Genomic DNA, 16,424 nt, shown 5'->3' on the forward strand with positions numbered 1-16,424 from the left:
CTTTGACTTTGACCTTGGCCAGGTTGCTGAAGACGTCGAGGCCGCAGCGCGACAAGGTGACGTTGAGGGCGTCGCCGGAGCAGATGTTGACGGCCACGCGCGGTTCCGGAAGGATCACAAAGTCGTCTCCGTGGACCGGACTCATATCCTGCGCGGGATTGGTCTTCATCTGCGTGCGCACAAAAAGTCAAATAGGATCGCCTCTTCATATTCAGACGGCGCGGATCATCATCACATTTACATTTCGCCTTGTATTTGTCGAATGAAATCAGTTACAAAAAAAAAATGGAAAACCGCATGCGTCTTCTTCTGGTTGATGACAATTGAAGTCATTCCGACTCGGCGTGAAATGACAATCACCTCCAGGTCAAGGTTCCACCTGCGAGCGCCGCCGTCCAGCCGCTCGATCAGCGGCTCCCACGCGGCATGGACTTCGTTGAAGTAGTTCACCTGCAACATCACCGGCAAATGCATCGCCAAAGTCATACGCCAATTCATCGGCCGCACCGTTAAAGACAATCGTGGGAAAACAAAACAAGAACAAACAAACTTCATCCCTAACCCTCCAAGAATCAAACCGGTCGGTTACCTCCAGAGTCATATTGGCTTTGAGCTGCAAGAGTGAGGACCAATTCTTGGCCGAGCCGCTGAAAGAGGACTCGGCCAGCAGCAGGGGGACCGTACGGTGACCCAGACCGGATTCCAGGGTCACCTGGAAGAGCTGGGAAGCCAGGGACTTCATCGGAACCTCGTCCGGCTCAGATGACGGGTGAATTTGCAGCGGGTCTTACTTTGACGTGGGCAGCAAAGTGTTGGCCCACGTTCAGGTCCTGCTGCTCCCTGAAGTTCTCGGTGATCTCGCTGGCCTGGTCCACGCCCAGGAACCAGTAGTTGCAGGCGTAGACCTTCTTGGTGAGCCACAGGTCCTCCAGGGCTTCCCGTTGGTCTCCGGTCTTGTCGCGGTCCCCTTGCCCGGCCGTCATGGCCGCCATGATGGTGCTGACCGTGTTCAGGATGAACGGGGAAATCTGGGCCAAGAAAAACAACACGGCGGCGGCCAAAGACAAATGTTGTCCCTGATGCAAAGACCTCACCCAAAAACTACCACTTTACAGCCTCCAGACCTCGTTTGAAGCCCCATCCCCGACGACGTACCTTGACAACGACCTCCTCCACCGTGACGGAGCCGCTCAGGGGTTGGCTGGGACCTTGTCTGGTTTCCATGACAACGGAGCAGGGTCTCAAAACCGTGGTAGCGGTCTCGTCCTCTTTGTTGCGGATGAGGGGGCAGGCCAGGACCTTGAGGGCCCTCAGTTGGGCGGTCGCGGTCTGGATTCCAGCCTGCTCCTGCAGGTTGAAGTCGCATTGGAAGGACACGAGCAGGGACGGGGCGTCCGCCTTCATCAGGCTGGCCACGAACACCACCTGCGGGTCCACGATCACCGCGCGGACGCTGGTCCTCGTCCGCAACACTAAGCGCAGCGCAAAGAGAAAGTCGGGTTGAGGTAGGAGGACGGCGGGCCGCCGCGGGCGCTCCTTTTGCTTCCGCGCGGGTTTCCCTACCGGTCTCGGCCTCGCTCCTCGGTTCTGCGGCGGGTCTGAGCGGCAGCCTGTCGCTCGGCGCAGCGCCAATATTTTGGGGGGGCCGCCGCGGCAGAGCCCGCAGGAAGAAGTCGGCCACGGCCATCAGGAACTCCACGCTGGCGCACACATAGAGTTTGTGCAGGACGGCCACCACCGAGCGTTCGGCGCCGCTCTGCCGGTAAACCACGTCGATCATGGCCTCGGAGCTCTCAGAGTCTTGTCGGCTCACCATCCTGAGGACCGAGACCGGAAGCGCATAGCGTGAAACTAAATCGGGTCCCCATGAAATGGATCCTCACCCCCAGGAACCGATCCTAAGCTTTTGTCTCAAACTGATCCCGCTCCCCTCAAACCCCTGGAAGTGATCCGACTGGACTTGTGTGATTGTTGCCACATTGACTTGGGACTTACTCGCTACTTGAGGCTTATATGAGACGTGTGTAGGTATGTAACTTCTTGGTTTGTAGATGTCACCCGGGGCATACCCAAGCCACATGTGCCCCCCCCCCTCTCCCGTGGGGGCACTTACCGTGAGGTGACCCTGTCCATGCCGCTCCTCCGGTCGTCCAAAGTGCAGTTGGTCAAGATGGTGCCGAACTCCATGCTGCCGTTGTTCCAGAGCTTCCCGGAGGCCTTCAGTAGGTGGAGGGCGAACTCGCCCAGGCGGGAATTTTCCCGGTCGGAAGACTGCAGAGAACATGGGCAACGATCGGAGTGAACCGGGGCTATGTGGGGGGGGGGGGGGGGGGGGAAACAGAGCCTTCTTCTCACGAAAACTAATGCCGCTCTCCCTGAAGCACAGAGCACCTCAATGAAATGATATCGGACTACAAGATGATCAGAAATTGATTTCGGGGGAAGGAAAAGGTGAGGTCAGGCTACCGTCAGCTGAGATCAGTCCAGAACAATCTGCAGCCTCAGCCGTTTCTCGGCCTTGATCAGATCAAAAGCAGCCGTGGACCAACCTGCTCGGGTTCATCTTTGTACAGAACCAATCCAAGTGACTCAATCCTGAAGTTGAACTTGATGGACTCCACACTTTCGTCCCGGTCCTCATCCAAGATGATCTGCTTGCCGGCGACGCCTGCAACATCAAACATGGAAGTCAAATCGCGGTGAAATCGCGGGGACTAGATGGGCCGCGCAAGAACCTGGCTGAGGGCCCGCGGGTACTCGAAGCTGCGAAGCGGTTCCCGGTCTCGGGTCACTTGGCCGCAGACTGTCGGCCTCTGCCATGTTCTCGGTCAAGATCTTCAGCAGCACCGTCAGATCTTCCTGGCTCAGTGCCACCTACAGGCCACAAGGCAAACATCCTCTTTTGGAGCGTTCCGGACGGACGCCAGGGATATTCTCCGGGCGGCGTTCCCACCTTCATGGGCTTCAGGTCCCCGTCCACTTCCACGGCAGCCATCTTGTTGTACCAGGATGCGGCCAGGTTCCTGCTGACCCTCAGCTTCAGGTTGACGGGCTCGAGAAGCTCGCTGGAGGCTCCGCCCGAGGCGGGGTCCAAACAGTTCCTGGTGGACAACGCACTTGCGATGAAAAGCACGCCTTTGTGCTTGCTTCATTCACACTTGGGTCTGGGGTCTCCAACGAAGGATCAAAGAAGCGACTGACCTGGAGAGTTTGAGCTGCGTAAGTTGCACGTCCATGTTGTCAATCACAGCCGGGAGAGGGCATCCGTCGATGGGCAGAAGGTCGAAGGAGTTGGACACGGTGATCAGACCCAGGTCCATGACCAGGGCGCGGTAGGAGGCGGACGACTGGGGGATGACGATCAGAGGCGCCTTCAGCTTGATGTCCGTGGACAGGCGGAAGCTTTTCTGAGCCAAGTCCCGAACGCCGGACGCCGCCCTCTCCGCCGCCTGAGCCGTCGCCGCGCTCACGGCCGCTTTGGCCGTCTGGAAGTTGTTGGCAAAGTTCTACGGGGCGGGGGGAGACGCACAAGACGTGAGCCTGGCGGAGAACAGATCCAAAGTGGCGATACGGTCGATCGCGTAGACCGACGGGTGCTGTGTAGGAAGCAAATGGAGGAGGAAGAACTAGCGGGCAAGCGACGGCCGGCCGAGAACACCCACCAGGAGGGCCATGACCAGCTTGTGCAGGTAGACCACCCGGACGCAGCCCACGTTGAGCTTGACCCGGCCGTCCGTTTTGGACGTATCGGCGTAGCCCGAGCCTTCCGTGGCCTCGGGAGTCAGGCTCACGGAGAAGCTGAACACCTCGTCCCCCACGATGGAGATGGCCTGCGGACGGTCAACGGATATTCGAGCGGCGCTCGGCTTCACGCTCAAAATACCGGACGCCGGTTTGGAGCCACCTTCTTGTGGATGCTGGCTGGATCCACGTTGAGGACCGCAAAGTCCTTCAGGCGTGCCGACATGTGAGTTTGAGGTCCCTGCACCAGCAGCGAGCCGTGGAGACCTGCGGCACGCGTCGAGAACTTGAAGCGCGCAGGAGTGAGGAGTCTCCCAAGGGGCCGGCGGGCTGGATTCGCTACCTTGGATTTTGATGTGCACTATGTTGCTGCTCTGGTCGCACACCAGGACGTTGAAGGCCCCCAGAGCCACCATCACCTTCAGAGAGATGATCTCGCCAAGCTCCGATGATGCTGTGGTGTCTGGCAGCAAAGAGAAATGCGCTGCTAGCTGGAAAGGCCACGATTCCATTCCAGACCCAGGTAACTGGGGTTCCTATCCGACCTCCCTACTCCAACACAGCTGATTCAAACGATCAGCTCATCAGCAAGCTCTGTTGAAGCCTGAAACGCTCAAGAGCAATCGAATCAGGTGTGTCGGAGGAGGGAGAGACCAAAAACAGGAAGGGGATGGCTCTCCGGGGAACCCGAGTTCCCTACCCCTGTTTTAAGAGACCATGAGGGGTGCGCGACGGCGGACTTACCCGACTTGGCGGCCGTCATTTTGCCGTCTTCGGCCTTAGGCCCGAGCGTCCTCTCGGGAGACGCCATTGCGCTACCTGAAGACAGAGCCCCCGACAGGAAGTTGGCAGTGGACAGGAGCGCTTGCGTGTGCAGCGTGAGGTCAAGCGAGCTGAAGGTCACCTGCGGGGCAAAGGAGAGCTCAAGGCCTTTGCAAACCATCACTGGCAGAAATCATCGCAACGCTTTCGGAGAATGCCACGCAACAGAGAGACGGCATTTCCTTTGCGCGACTCACGTTGATCATCTGTTCCGTGTTCTTGTACGCGCTGGAGAAGTTGGGACCCTCTCGATCAGCCTGAGCGCAATCGGGAATCGCAGGACGGGTCAGGACGCGGCCGGCGCTCGGCAAAACGCGCCAAGGAGTCGTGCGATTTCCTGACCTTGAAGTACTGGACTTTGAGCAGCTCGGAGCCGGGCCGCGCCGACGAGCTGACCAGACGGAGAGGATCTCCGGCGGAGTCTGGAGCATACGGAATACGAGGAGGTAGTTTGGTAGGATGTGGGATGGCGGCCACTTAGCTCGTTTGGGTAGCTCGGCGGGAAAGATGGGGGTGCGCGGTGGGACGGGTCGGGGAGGCGGCGGGGACGATTACCTTTGAACTCCAGACTGGTGAGCGTCATCTGGCTGATGTACGTGGTGGCGCAGGTGTCGTACTTTCTCACTTTGGTGTGCATGCCCAGGTGGCCGAGGTGGAACACCAGGAAGGGACCTTCCGTCTCCGGCCGGCCATCCGGCTCCCGCTTCGGCTTCTTCAGGCTCAGCAGAACCTTGGAGAGCAAGCGCGTCGTCAACTCGCATTTCTCCGCTGCCCGCAGCGCAAACGCTTTGAAATCCAGATGAAAAATTAGGCTCTCGCTCCCTGATCTACCATGAAGGTCTTGTTTTCGAGCGCATGCTTCCAAAATCCGCTTCTTGCGCTCTCTGTTCTTTCAGTCGTGTGAGTAAGCTACTCTTGAGTTCTTGACTTTGCTTTTGAATGGCCCACATTCATTTGTTTGTCACCGCTTTGACATTTCGAATCCAGCTGCCGTCGAGGTGTCCTTGTGCAAGACGCTGAACCCTGAATGGCCTCCAAGTTAAAAAATTGAGCTGCTTTGCCTTAGCGGGTTGAAGACCAAATTTAAAAAAAAACAAATGCAGAGCGAAACAAGAGAGCGTCTCGAGGCTCCTCTTTTACCTCTGTGATTTCAAAGTTGAGTAGGACATTGACAGGGTTGTCCTCGGGCTCCCCGTTAGCGACGGCCTCGACCGCGCCGCCGCCGGTGCGCCCGGACGGCGTCAGCGCCGCCCGCCGCTCTCCCAGCTCGAGCTTCTCTGCGGACCAAAGGGAGCGGTCCGGTCACGAAAAGTCCCGCCGACGTTTTCGTTTTGGAGTCCCGTGACGGCTGGCGAGTCACCTGGAGCCCCGCGGCGCGCCTCCGCCGCGTGGCGGTGCTCTCGGCTTCCCTCGCCGATATTCTCCAGCAGAACTTTGCTCAGCACGGCCAGGTCCTCCTCCCCCGCGCTCACCTGGCAGACACGCTCGGCGTTAGCGCGGCGGGGGCGTCGAGGCCGCGCCGGCCGACCGTTACCTTCAGAGAGCGGAGGACCCCTTGCACGTGCACGCCGGGGATCTTGGCGAACCAGGACGAAGCCGTGTTTCTGGTGACCGCCAGTTCAACGTTGATAGGCTCCAGGATCTCGATGTCCGGGGCGGAAGAGGAGTCCTCCCTCAGGGTCGTTCTGCGGAGGGCGGAAGAGTCGGTCGCAGAGGCTCCCGTTTCCGTTCCGGCGGAGAGTGCGAGACGCCAGCGGCTTACCTGGAGAGCTTGAGCTGCGTGAGCCTAACGTCCATCTTGTCCACCACGGCGGGCAGGGAGAAGCCTTGGGCGGACACCAGCCCGAAGCTGTTGGACACGGTGATGAGGCCGAGGTCCACAAGGACGGCGTCGCGGGAGCCGGACGACTGCGGCACCACAATGAGCGGCGCCTTCAGCCTGACGTCCATGAGCAGGCGGAAGCTTTTGTGGGCCAAATGGCGCACGCCGGACGCCGCCTTCTCCGCCGCCTGAGCCGTGGCCGCGCTCACCGCTTCTTTGGCCGTATGGAAGTTGTCCGCAAACATCTGGGGGGGGGGGAGCCAAGGAGAGCGACGTCCGGGGATGAACGGCAGCGGAGAAGACGCGGAGCCCGACCGGATGAACCATCCCGCGAACTTTGACACGACGCCCCTTACCGTCTGCCACCCCCTTCTGGGTGAGTGGGAAAGCCAATTGGAGGCACGCCCAAGCTTCCCACCCATCTTATCCATTTTCCGACCATCACGACCGACCTACCCTGCCGTCAAACCCCCCCCCCCCCCCCCCTCCCCTGCCCCATCTTCCACTCGGGGCCCATTGCGCAACCCCGGCAAAAGCGATGGGCGGTGAGCATCTGTGGCCGCACACTGACCAGCAGCGACATGAGGAACCGGTGCAGGTAGACCACCCTGATGCAGCCCAGGCGCAGGGTGACCTCGGCGTCCGCCTTGGACGTGTCCTTGTAGCCGTCGCCCTCGGTGGCCCCCGGAAACAAACGCAGCTGGAAGCTGAACACCTCCTCGCCCACGATGGACACCGCCTGGACAAAAACAAACAAAATATTGAAACCGCCTCCGACAGTAAAGGAAACGAAGAGAATAATTCTCCTCACTTTTGAAAATGTGTCAGCGAGTATTAAGGCCATTGCATATGATTTTTTTACAAATGGTTCAATGTTCACGGGCAATTATTTGCATTGACATTTGCAACTTCTTGTCCTCGAGCGCCACATTGGCATTGCATTCTTTTCATGAGAGAGCAAGCAAATGTGAACAATCAAAGCATGATGAGCAAAGGCCAAAACATTTTGAATGTGATTGGAAATGTAGCTCATATTTCACCAAATCAATTCCGGCATGAAAACGTTTTTTTGGTTTTCTGTGTGAAATGAATGTAAACTGAAATCAAAAAGGAACTCGTCTTCCGACCTTTTTGTGAAGGCACTCGGGGTCGACGTCGGTCACCACGATGTCTCGGAGGCGGGCGAACACCTCCGTCTGCTTGGCCCGCACCAACACCGACGCGTCCATGCCTGCGGGGAGGCCGCAGCCGGCCAAGCGTCACAAATGGCAGCGCGCGGGACGGCCGCAAGGAAAGCTTTCCGAGTCTTTGCTCACCTTGCACCCGAATGTCGGCGATGCTGCGGCGGTCGTCGCAAAGCTCCACGTGGAAACATCCCAGCACGGCCGACAACTTCAAGCTGACGACCTCCGCGTCTTTGACGCCTTTCGACGCTGGGGGCAAGGGAAAAAAAAGTGAGGGGTGTGGGGGGGAATAAATCATAATAAGGACCAGAGCAAAAGAGATTTTTTTGTTACAATGAAATGGAAACAACTTTTTTTTTCTTGGTCCTTTAAAGCTCACGAAAAAAATGAATGACAGGCAGAACTTTGAAGGGTTTGTTGTTTTCATACGAGCCCGAGCAATTTGAGGCAGGAAAAGGCCCGCCTTGATCGGGCACATTTGAAGCGGGGGGCCTCACCTGTCCCGCCTCGGTCTTTGTCCAGCGGCTTCCTGGCGTCCGCGCTGCGTTCCGAAGGAAGCTGCGAAGTGACGGCGCTGGACAGGAAGTCCATGGTGGACAGCAAGGCTTTGGCGTCCAGAAGAAAGTCCAGGGAGGAAAACTCCACCTGGGACACCGCGCAGTCGTATCTTTGCTCAATTGAACCGAGCGCAGTGGCAGTCTCACTTCTCATACGAGCAGAAGTAGTGGCAGGAGTTGTACTCTGAGCACAAGTAGCTAACCTTGAGCGATTGCTCCGTGTTGCCGAAGAGCGTCGGGAAGCCGGGCCCGCTCGGATCCGCCTGCGGGACAAAAAAAAAAAATAATAATGAGGGGAGGTGGTGGTGGAAAAGGCACCCGGCGCCATCTTGGGCTGGTCAGCTCAAGTGACAGGTGCAGGCGGGCCAACTCACCCTGATAAAGTCCACCTTGAGGAGGTCGGCGTGGTGCTGCTCGGAGCAGCCGATCAGGTGAAGAGGGCCGCCGTCTGAAAGGTCCACGTGTGGAAAAGAGACCAGCGTTTGTACGCGTCGCTGCTCGCAACTCGGCACACGATGGCTTTTGGCACTACGCGTCAGCACTACAGGGGGGGGGATAGTGGGATCCGTGTAGACTTTCTCCACTGACCGGGCACGTCGCAGTAGTCCAGCGCGATTCTCCTTAGGTAGGACGTGACGCTGGTGTCGAAGGTCCTCATCTTGCCCCGGGCCCCCAGCTGCCAAACGCGCAGCGCCAGCACCGTCTTCTCCCGCTCGGCTTGCCGCGTCAGCTCCAGCAGCACCTGAGGGCCACAACCACACGCCTTCTTCACGCCGCGTTCCGCCCGGCGGGCGACGCTCCCGAGCGCCGCGCACCTCTTTGAGTTCGAACTTGAACTCCAGGTCGGTCAGCTCCTCCAGAGCGCAGCGCTGCGGTTCATCCTCCGGCGACATCTCGCTGCCGTCCGAATCTGAGACGCGGAACGAGATCCGGCATCAGTTTGGGGCCGGGACCGGGGGGGGGGGACCGGGAGCGTCATCTTACCCGTCTCGGCCACACTCAGGAGTGCGGGAGGGAGGGAGAGGGCCGGCGGTCGCGACTCTGCCAAAGTCGGCACCTGCAGCAGGGCAAATAGAGTCACCGTGTCTTCATTGTTCACTTGGCCCGTTCTCATTTTGGGCAATTCTCAACCGGTTGCAGGGGCGACGCCAACTCGGAAAAAAAACTTGCTGTTTTTGCCGGTTGTGACTGTGCGGTGGAATTGAGCAGTTGAGAGCGCCAAATGATTCGTCCATATCTCAACAAATAGTTTGCGATTCATTTGATTATTCTTTAATAATGACTCCTCGGCCCCAAAATGTATTGGCTACAATGATTGGAATTGGAACGAACCCTTTTTGGATTGGCAGAAAAGATCGTGTCAAACCGTCAATCCAACAGCTTTCCCAATGTTGTCATTTAGCATAAAAAGTGGCGGTACTCGAATAAAAAGCAACGCCATACCTTGTCGGCGGGCGTGGCCGAGGCGGAGGGCGGGCGGGGCAGCGGGATGCTGCGGAGCAGCTCCGCCACCTTCCGGATCTTCTCGTCCGACATCTTGACGTGCACAAGAGGCAGCTCCCCCGAAAGCTTCAACCTGCGGCGCAACGATTATTTCGCCAAACCACCCGACGGGGGCCGCTCGCTATGCAAAACGGCGCAGATGGGCCACAACGTCGCCATCTACTGGCACGCGTTTGTCATTGCGCTTCGTTTGAGGCGGGCGTGTACCTGGGCATCCGGACGTCCTTGTCCACCATGCACTTGGATACGTGAAGCGTCAGGTCGAGGGGCCGCAAGATGTGCTGGCCGGAAGAATTCTGCAAGCGGGACGACTTCCACTCGTCACCTGGACGCCCAAACAAAACGCGCGCGGCCTTTTTCAACACTTCCCGTTACCAACACCGTCATCTGTAAGGCCGCTGCAATTCAAAATACTGGACTTTGGCTATGATTACCAGTACCACCCACCTATGACTTCCATAGGCAGTAACTAGCAAGGACTTCTTTTGACCACAATTGAATCGGCGGATATTAGCTCCTTCAAATTTTTTCACTTTTTTGCTGATGGATTTTTTTTTTTTTGCCCAGGACACAAGATCAAGAGAAGAACTTTTGCACATGGCCGTCGCCATTGTTGTCAAGTTAAAATATGTGCAAAAATATGAAGTGCCCGACTTTGGACTTGTCCTCCCGCTCCCTGTTCTTTGTACCCGTACCCGACTTGCTGTAGAGGACTTGGACTCGTCTCAGCTCCACGCTGTATCGCTCGTACGCTCGCTCCATGATCTCCTCCAGCGATGAGAAGGACGACGAGGACGAGCGCGCGTTCTCATCAACACTGTTGAACTGTGGCACACGTGCACACGCGCTCTATTTAACACACACCATCCGCTTTTCCATGCATCTTCCAAGCCCCCCCCCACGTGAGTGTGTCCCAAAATGCCGAGTAAACTTGTCCGTGTGTGTGTGTGCGTTCTTGTGTGTCGGAGAGGCGCTGACCTGCAGGTTTCCGAAGTCGACGACGATGAGTTCGGAGGTGTCCGAGTAGAAACCGTCTTTGGGCAACAGAAGGTAGGAGGGGCGCAGGTCCATTTTCAAGTCCAGAACCTTGCGCGTCTCGATGATGTGAGACAAACCTGCAAAGATGCCACAAGGTCAAGTGGCCAGAAACGGGAGGCCGCCCCCCCCCCCCACCCCCCGCTGTCTTTCCGGCCGGCCACCTGTTGCCGTCTTTTCTTTGATCTCCTCCAGTTTGGAAAGCGTGGCTGACGTGAGCACTTCCAGCTCCACGCCTTTGCCCATCTTGAAGAAGTCAGCCACGCCGTTCACCGTCATCTAGAACACACGCAACATTCCAGAACGCTGGAGAGGGCGTCGGCGCCAGAGCGGCTCGGCGCGCCGGCTTACGGCGTCGTAGATGATCTGCACGGGCTGCGAGTGGACGCGGACGAGGTGATCGGCCGGGCTGTCGTCGGGGTTGAGCTCGAAGGCGGCGCGCAGCAGCGACGCCGCCGAGTCGCCCGCCGAGGAAATGAGGGAGGGCGCGCCGCCGCCGCCGTCCAAGCCCGTCACGCTCCACTGCCGCAGGGCCGCCTCCACCCTGCCCAAAGGTCAAGGCGCCACACATTCACGAGTGCTACGAGTAGCGGGCGCTTCTCAACTATTGCCGCGATGCCGCTGCGGCGTTCGGTCACCATCTCTCATGCCCTTCTACTCGTACGCTCCTTCAACCTCTCTATCCCAAAAAAAAATCTAATAACATTTAAAAAATCCATGTTGATTTTCATACCCGCAGCGGCTCCGCTCTCTCCCGCGGTTGAGAGGAAAGACGTTTCATCTGTGCTATATGTTGCACATTTGCCAATAAAGTGTGGACTTGACTTTGTTTCACGAGGCGTTCATAGTTGGACAAAAATGGAGTCAAAATATGGCCACCAGGTGCAATGATTACGCAACAGCTGGTCAATTCATCACAAAATTATTTCTGAATGCTTTCGAGATCTTTGGACTCGGAATTTCAGCATCTCGACTGTAAATATCGGTCCATCTCTGCTGCCCTGCGTGAAAGCAAACTGATTTTCTTTGCGCCCAGTCCAAAAAAAATGTTTTCATTGCGATTCTGACGAACGTCAGAATCTTCTTTTTCTTTCTTCTTTTGCAACTCCAAGTCATCGATGACTCGTCAAAAGAATCAACGGATGAATCGAGGATGAAAATGGCGGCGAGCCAACCTTCTTCTCGGCTCGCGATTTGCAAGGGCAAAAGCCTCGCAAGGGCACGTGGGTGCACCCACCTGAGGGCCTGGGCTCCCGGTCGCTGCGAGATTTTGCTGCTGAGGTGGATCATCTGCACTTGGAGGATCTGCGGCACGTGGACTTGCTCCCTGATGGTCACCGAGGTCCGGAGCAGCTGGAAGTTCAGCTCCACGGCGACGTACTGCGCAAGGTCACGGCACGTGTCAAATTTGGGGCCGGGCGTCAAGAGCGGCACGATGCCTTTGATTGATGACTAAGTCAAAGGGCGTTTGCTCTCAGCTGATCGTGGGTCTCGACTGCAAAGCGAGGTTTTGTCGCGAGCCTTCCTGGCGCACCTGTTTGGGCAAGGCCAGGTTGTGCGAGCTTCCGCTGTAGCCGATGGCGGCGTAGAGCTTCTCCTTCTCCTCGGCGGTCATGATGCCGTCCAAAGCCGAGCCTGAGGAGGACAAAGACGGGTGGGCGCGCGTCCCCGGGGGTCCCGGCGCCCCCTACCCACCTTCGCTCTCCTCGCTCTCCTCCGACTCGTGCTCCTCCTTCTTGGGCTTGCGGGCGAAGAAGCCGCTAAAGAATCCGCCCTGCTTGTGGGCCCCCGAAGCCTTCTTGGCGGCCACCTTCTGCCCCGAGCGCACCACCTGCGGGAAGAAGAGCGGGCGCCATGGCGCTGTTGGCAGCTGGCTTGCTCCCGTTATGTCAAAGCGGAAAAGCGCAGGCTGGAACAAACGCAACTTGTCATATTTATCGTTATTCTCCAGCTTGAATTTGTAGCCTACCTCCATGTGGGCCTGCTGTCGAGCCAAGGTGATATTGAACACATCCAGAATTTTCTCCAAGTCCTGGTATGAGCGCAAAAGTAGTCCGGGTGAGTTGCAAAAGCCTCGACGGAGGATTTGTTTGCTCGCAGCGTTTGGACCTGAAGCTGGCACTCGGTGTCGGGGCTCAGCTTGTTCTGGCTCAGGACTTTGCTCTTGTAGGCCGCCTTGTAGGTCTTGACCTGCTGGCGGTGCCGTCTCATGTTGGACCAGGACCACATGCGGCTTGACCGGCGAATGTCAACCTCCAGGATGCTGCTGAAGGCATAGCGCCACCTAGTGCGCAGGCAAACACACACGCACTCAAACAAAAATCCTGAAGCGTGTAAAAATGTAATGTAAGCCATTTGATAGCAATTGCATGTCTTTGATTGTGGCTAACGCGCGAACAACAACTGACCAGAAGGCGGCGTTGGCGTGGACCGGGACGTCGGGCCTGAACTTCCTGTAGGGGGCGTTCTTCACCATGCGGTCGACGGCCTCCAGCATTTCCACCATGGTCACATACTTCAACAGACAAACAAAGTTGGCCACCGTGCGACAATCGCCGCAGCGCATCACATCGAGCGTCTCCGTAGCGCTCGTCATAGCAACTGTCGTCACGGCGATGGCCATCATCGCGACCGTCCCCGGCACCGCCGTCATAGTGACACGGGCGATATCGGCAATTCTCGCGGGCGTCCATAACACCCGATGGCAGATCTAGGTTGCCCGCGCATGGGCTCCATCATGGGGTGGCCCGCGATCGAAAAACGAGCAGAAGCGGACGTTCTTCCAAGTCACACGTGAAGATGACAAATCTTCAACTCGGGTAGCACGAGGAGCTCGGGCGCACCGCACGACGCATCTTGAGATGTTTTTGATGGCACCTGAGGTTTGGTGATCTGGATGTCGATGTTTTGGACCTCCAGGTGCAGTTGGGCTTTTGGAGAGTCCAGCTCCTGCTCGGCATCGGGGTTGATGCGGATCTTGGCCGAAGCGAAGATGGGCTTGAAAACTGGGGTGGTGGGAGACAGAACACTGAATGCGAATGCAGATCGACTGGCTAAGAAGGTTCAGCAAAAGGCTGAAAAGGAAAACTATCGACCATGGAGAGAAAAATCGAGCTCCTGGTCCATGCAAGGGTGGCGTTCGAGTGGTGCAAAGGACACATGGACTTACTGTAGTGGTAGTGAGGCAGCTCCTGGTCCTTGCTGGCGATGCCACTCTTGAGCTGATTCTGGAAAACATCAGCCAGCTCAAACTTGTACACAAGGACGTGACGCTTTTGGGTTTTTTTGAAATCGTATTTCAAAAAGAGCTCACCACAATCTCTTGCCGTGATCCGCGGTAGAAGATTTGACTGTTGACGTTCCAGTAGGCACACAAACACTCGAGACGGCCCAGCTGACACATGAAAAGCGGTCGTTGTTCAATCCGTCGTCATGCTAATGCTACCGGCATCAAAATGGGCCCCATGTTTGATTGACAGCGGCCGAGGGGCTCCGAGAGGTCAGGTTGGGCCAGGCCAATCGCAGGAAAGAACTCTCAAATGAGCCAGTCAAGGAGCGACGCGCTCCCTCTGACGAGTTCCGGTCAAAAGGCGAGCGGCGGCATTTTGGACCCACTGGAGACACTTTGCGGAGGATCGGCCGACTCCAAAGTCACGTGGATGACGTGACGAGGGGGTGAACCGCCGTTTCAAAGTGCTCCCGCGAACTCGACGGCGCTTTACCTTGTGGATGATCTTTGCCGCTTCGTTGAGGATGCACAGCTTCCAGCTCTCGTCGGTAGTCTAGTGGGAAATCCCCAAACTCAGACATGGTGCGCGAGGACAAAGGTTTTGTAAGACGGTGGAGGTGTTACCTGCAGGCTGAGTTCTGCCAGGGTGACTCCCATGGACAGGGGGCGCTGCGGGTCCGACACCTGAAACGCAACACAAACATCGTCATGACGCACCCACACAACTGGACTTTGAAACTTGATGCGGAGATCCTAGATCAATATGTGAACCGAGACACCCATGCGCATCTGTACACGTATAAGGGTCCTTGTCAACTAGATCTTTAGGTGGAATTCATCCGAAGACGACTTCAACTCCAATTTGACCAATGACGGGCTGCTTAACTCATTCGATAGCAGCCAATTCGAGAGCACGTCGGAAAAGAAGTTGAAAAACGTCTTTGGGAGCGAATGAGCTGCTCCAATCCGGCCCGTAGCGCATGGACCGCAATCTTTCAACTTTGTCAACGACGGTGCGAAAGCGGCCGCTCACGTATTCAAGATGGGACGCCGGAAGCCAAACTTACGTCGTCCTCGTAGCGCAGGTGTATGCTGCTAATCTTCACCTGCAGGTTCTTGATGACCTGCGTGGCCAGTTTCTCCATGAACGAGTCCTTCTTCTCCTCCTTGGGTTTCTCTGAAAGCAAGCGGCACAGGAGGCTCAGAGCCAAACCCCAACCCGTACCCCGACTACGAGGACCGGTCGCCGTGGGCGGCCCGCGTGGTACCGATCGGCGCTGGGGAAGCCCTGGAGGTTACTGGACTCACCTGACTTCCTGTGCTGATCGCGTTTCAACTTCCTCAGGGCTTTTTTGTGCTTTTTGTCTTTTTTACATCCTTTTGCCACTTTGGCAGCGTTAAAGAGAGACACGGCAGTTAGTCGGACCAAGCGGGAGCGGGTGGGGCGTGCCAGGGGAGGTGCAAGCGGGAGGGTGACAATCAACACAAAGCAATCGACGGACGCATGCAGTGTGCCCCCCCCCCCCTCCAGACTGAGCTACGGGCCGCCGCTTTTTCAGGCTTTGGACGACTGGCAGAGTGCCACTTGAGCCCCGAGCTCAAGGGGGCGGGGGTTCGCTGCACCGTCCGTCGAGATACACGAGCTCCAACAGGAAATATTGCCAAACAACAAGCTTGACAGGTACAAGTGGTTAGCATGCTCAGGCGACATTGAAGCGAGGGAGTGCGTGCGCGCGTTACCCTGGATTGTCTCCTTATCAACAACGCTCTCCAGATGGAAGAGCAGCTCGCCACTTTGCGATGCTGACGCCAAACGCAGCGTGAAGACATCGGAAAATGGTAAGAGGACATCGGCGGCACATCAAACGGCCAACGTTCTTCCGAGCACGACCCATCAAGTCGACAGCCGAGGGCGCGGCTCGCTCGCCCGACCGACTGAGCCGCAGCCGCCCGAATGGACGCCGATGCTCAAGGAACGGGCGCTTCGCACGCGCCGCACGGCATGCCGAGTTGCGTTTGGAAATATTGGCGCTCATTGCGGCCGGGGTAAGACATTTGTAACCCTATGCAAACATTTGCTATTACTTTGGGAAACAATTTTACGGAACAAAAGTGACCGATTGTATTTTCTGCACTGCCAATTTGAAATGATGTCCTGAATAAAGCCAAAGATGTTTTATTTTTCCCGCAGATGAAAATCACGGCTCATTGCGTCGGAAACTTTCCGGAAGTCGCCGCTCGGCCCCCTTTGCAAGTCTCCGAGAGCGACTCACCTCGCCTCGCCGCCATTCGTAGCGCCTCCTCGATCCGCTGCAGTTCGCGCTGCTTGGCCTCCTGCCGCTCGCGCTCCTCTTTGGCCGCGTCGTACTTGATGGCTGTCCGCAAACACACGCGCATAGGTCGCGGTGAGTTGAGGAGCTTCATTTTTTTTAAAAAAAACATCATTTAGCCAGGATCGAGCAACATCCTGGTGCCGAGGAAAGACGTGGAAGTGAATGCACGAGTTTCTGTTCGATAAGAGCAGCGCTTTG

General features: G+C 57.1%; 1 protein-coding gene across 8 annotated transcripts in view; it reads right to left on the bottom strand.

Moving 5' to 3' along the window:
- The window catches only part of vps13c (vacuolar protein sorting 13 homolog C), a 30,205-nt gene that overhangs the window by 9,925 nt on the left and 3,856 nt on the right, over nucleotides 1-16,424 (bottom strand). For 5 of the 8 annotated variants that reach the window (XM_052064151.1, XM_052064153.1, XM_052064152.1 and 2 more), the window contains 52 exons: nucleotides 16,167-16,268; nucleotides 15,634-15,696; nucleotides 15,202-15,279; nucleotides 14,961-15,070; nucleotides 14,518-14,577; nucleotides 14,387-14,446; nucleotides 13,978-14,058; nucleotides 13,834-13,891; nucleotides 13,542-13,669; nucleotides 13,073-13,179; nucleotides 12,774-12,948; nucleotides 12,634-12,696; nucleotides 12,360-12,495; nucleotides 12,199-12,299; nucleotides 11,902-12,044; nucleotides 11,016-11,208; nucleotides 10,829-10,943; nucleotides 10,608-10,744; nucleotides 10,325-10,454; nucleotides 9,837-9,954; nucleotides 9,570-9,702; nucleotides 9,111-9,183; nucleotides 8,942-9,036; nucleotides 8,715-8,868; nucleotides 8,501-8,574; nucleotides 8,330-8,389; nucleotides 8,067-8,214; nucleotides 7,702-7,818; nucleotides 7,513-7,616; nucleotides 6,957-7,124; nucleotides 6,326-6,630; nucleotides 6,098-6,248; nucleotides 5,924-6,035; nucleotides 5,704-5,840; nucleotides 5,119-5,293; nucleotides 4,906-4,985; nucleotides 4,761-4,820; nucleotides 4,486-4,645; nucleotides 4,085-4,204; nucleotides 3,905-4,008; nucleotides 3,663-3,830; nucleotides 3,202-3,506; nucleotides 2,954-3,101; nucleotides 2,736-2,874; nucleotides 2,550-2,668; nucleotides 2,114-2,271; nucleotides 1,564-1,817; nucleotides 1,156-1,472; nucleotides 792-1,028; nucleotides 590-721; nucleotides 361-450; nucleotides 14-169 (listed from right to left, as the gene is read on the bottom strand). In XM_052064151.1, the coding sequence (XP_051920111.1) occupies nucleotides 14-169; nucleotides 361-450; nucleotides 590-721; nucleotides 792-1,028; nucleotides 1,156-1,472; nucleotides 1,564-1,817; nucleotides 2,114-2,271; nucleotides 2,550-2,668; nucleotides 2,736-2,874; nucleotides 2,954-3,101; nucleotides 3,202-3,506; nucleotides 3,663-3,830; nucleotides 3,905-4,008; nucleotides 4,085-4,204; nucleotides 4,486-4,645; nucleotides 4,761-4,820; nucleotides 4,906-4,985; nucleotides 5,119-5,293; nucleotides 5,704-5,840; nucleotides 5,924-6,035; nucleotides 6,098-6,248; nucleotides 6,326-6,630; nucleotides 6,957-7,124; nucleotides 7,513-7,616; nucleotides 7,702-7,818; nucleotides 8,067-8,214; nucleotides 8,330-8,389; nucleotides 8,501-8,574; nucleotides 8,715-8,868; nucleotides 8,942-9,036; nucleotides 9,111-9,183; nucleotides 9,570-9,702; nucleotides 9,837-9,954; nucleotides 10,325-10,454; nucleotides 10,608-10,744; nucleotides 10,829-10,943; nucleotides 11,016-11,208; nucleotides 11,902-12,044; nucleotides 12,199-12,299; nucleotides 12,360-12,495; nucleotides 12,634-12,696; nucleotides 12,774-12,948; nucleotides 13,073-13,179; nucleotides 13,542-13,669; nucleotides 13,834-13,891; nucleotides 13,978-14,058; nucleotides 14,387-14,446; nucleotides 14,518-14,577; nucleotides 14,961-15,070; nucleotides 15,202-15,279; nucleotides 15,634-15,696; nucleotides 16,167-16,268 (6,911 nt within the window). The remainder of the gene's footprint in view (nucleotides 1-13; nucleotides 170-360; nucleotides 451-589; nucleotides 722-791; nucleotides 1,029-1,155; nucleotides 1,473-1,563; nucleotides 1,818-2,113; nucleotides 2,272-2,549; nucleotides 2,669-2,735; nucleotides 2,875-2,953; nucleotides 3,102-3,201; nucleotides 3,507-3,662; nucleotides 3,831-3,904; nucleotides 4,009-4,084; nucleotides 4,205-4,485; nucleotides 4,646-4,760; nucleotides 4,821-4,905; nucleotides 4,986-5,118; nucleotides 5,294-5,703; nucleotides 5,841-5,923; nucleotides 6,036-6,097; nucleotides 6,249-6,325; nucleotides 6,631-6,956; nucleotides 7,125-7,512; nucleotides 7,617-7,701; nucleotides 7,819-8,066; nucleotides 8,215-8,329; nucleotides 8,390-8,500; nucleotides 8,575-8,714; nucleotides 8,869-8,941; nucleotides 9,037-9,110; nucleotides 9,184-9,569; nucleotides 9,703-9,836; nucleotides 9,955-10,324; nucleotides 10,455-10,607; nucleotides 10,745-10,828; nucleotides 10,944-11,015; nucleotides 11,209-11,901; nucleotides 12,045-12,198; nucleotides 12,300-12,359; nucleotides 12,496-12,633; nucleotides 12,697-12,773; nucleotides 12,949-13,072; nucleotides 13,180-13,541; nucleotides 13,670-13,833; nucleotides 13,892-13,977; nucleotides 14,059-14,386; nucleotides 14,447-14,517; nucleotides 14,578-14,960; nucleotides 15,071-15,201; nucleotides 15,280-15,633; nucleotides 15,697-16,166; nucleotides 16,269-16,424) is intronic. The other 3 variants (XM_052064158.1, XM_052064154.1, XM_052064155.1) reach the window with 1 other exon arrangement.

This window comes from Hippocampus zosterae, chromosome 4 (genome assembly GCF_025434085.1).
Source record: "Hippocampus zosterae strain Florida chromosome 4, ASM2543408v3, whole genome shotgun sequence".
In the NCBI taxonomy this organism is placed as follows: domain Eukaryota; kingdom Metazoa; phylum Chordata; class Actinopteri; order Syngnathiformes; family Syngnathidae; genus Hippocampus; species Hippocampus zosterae.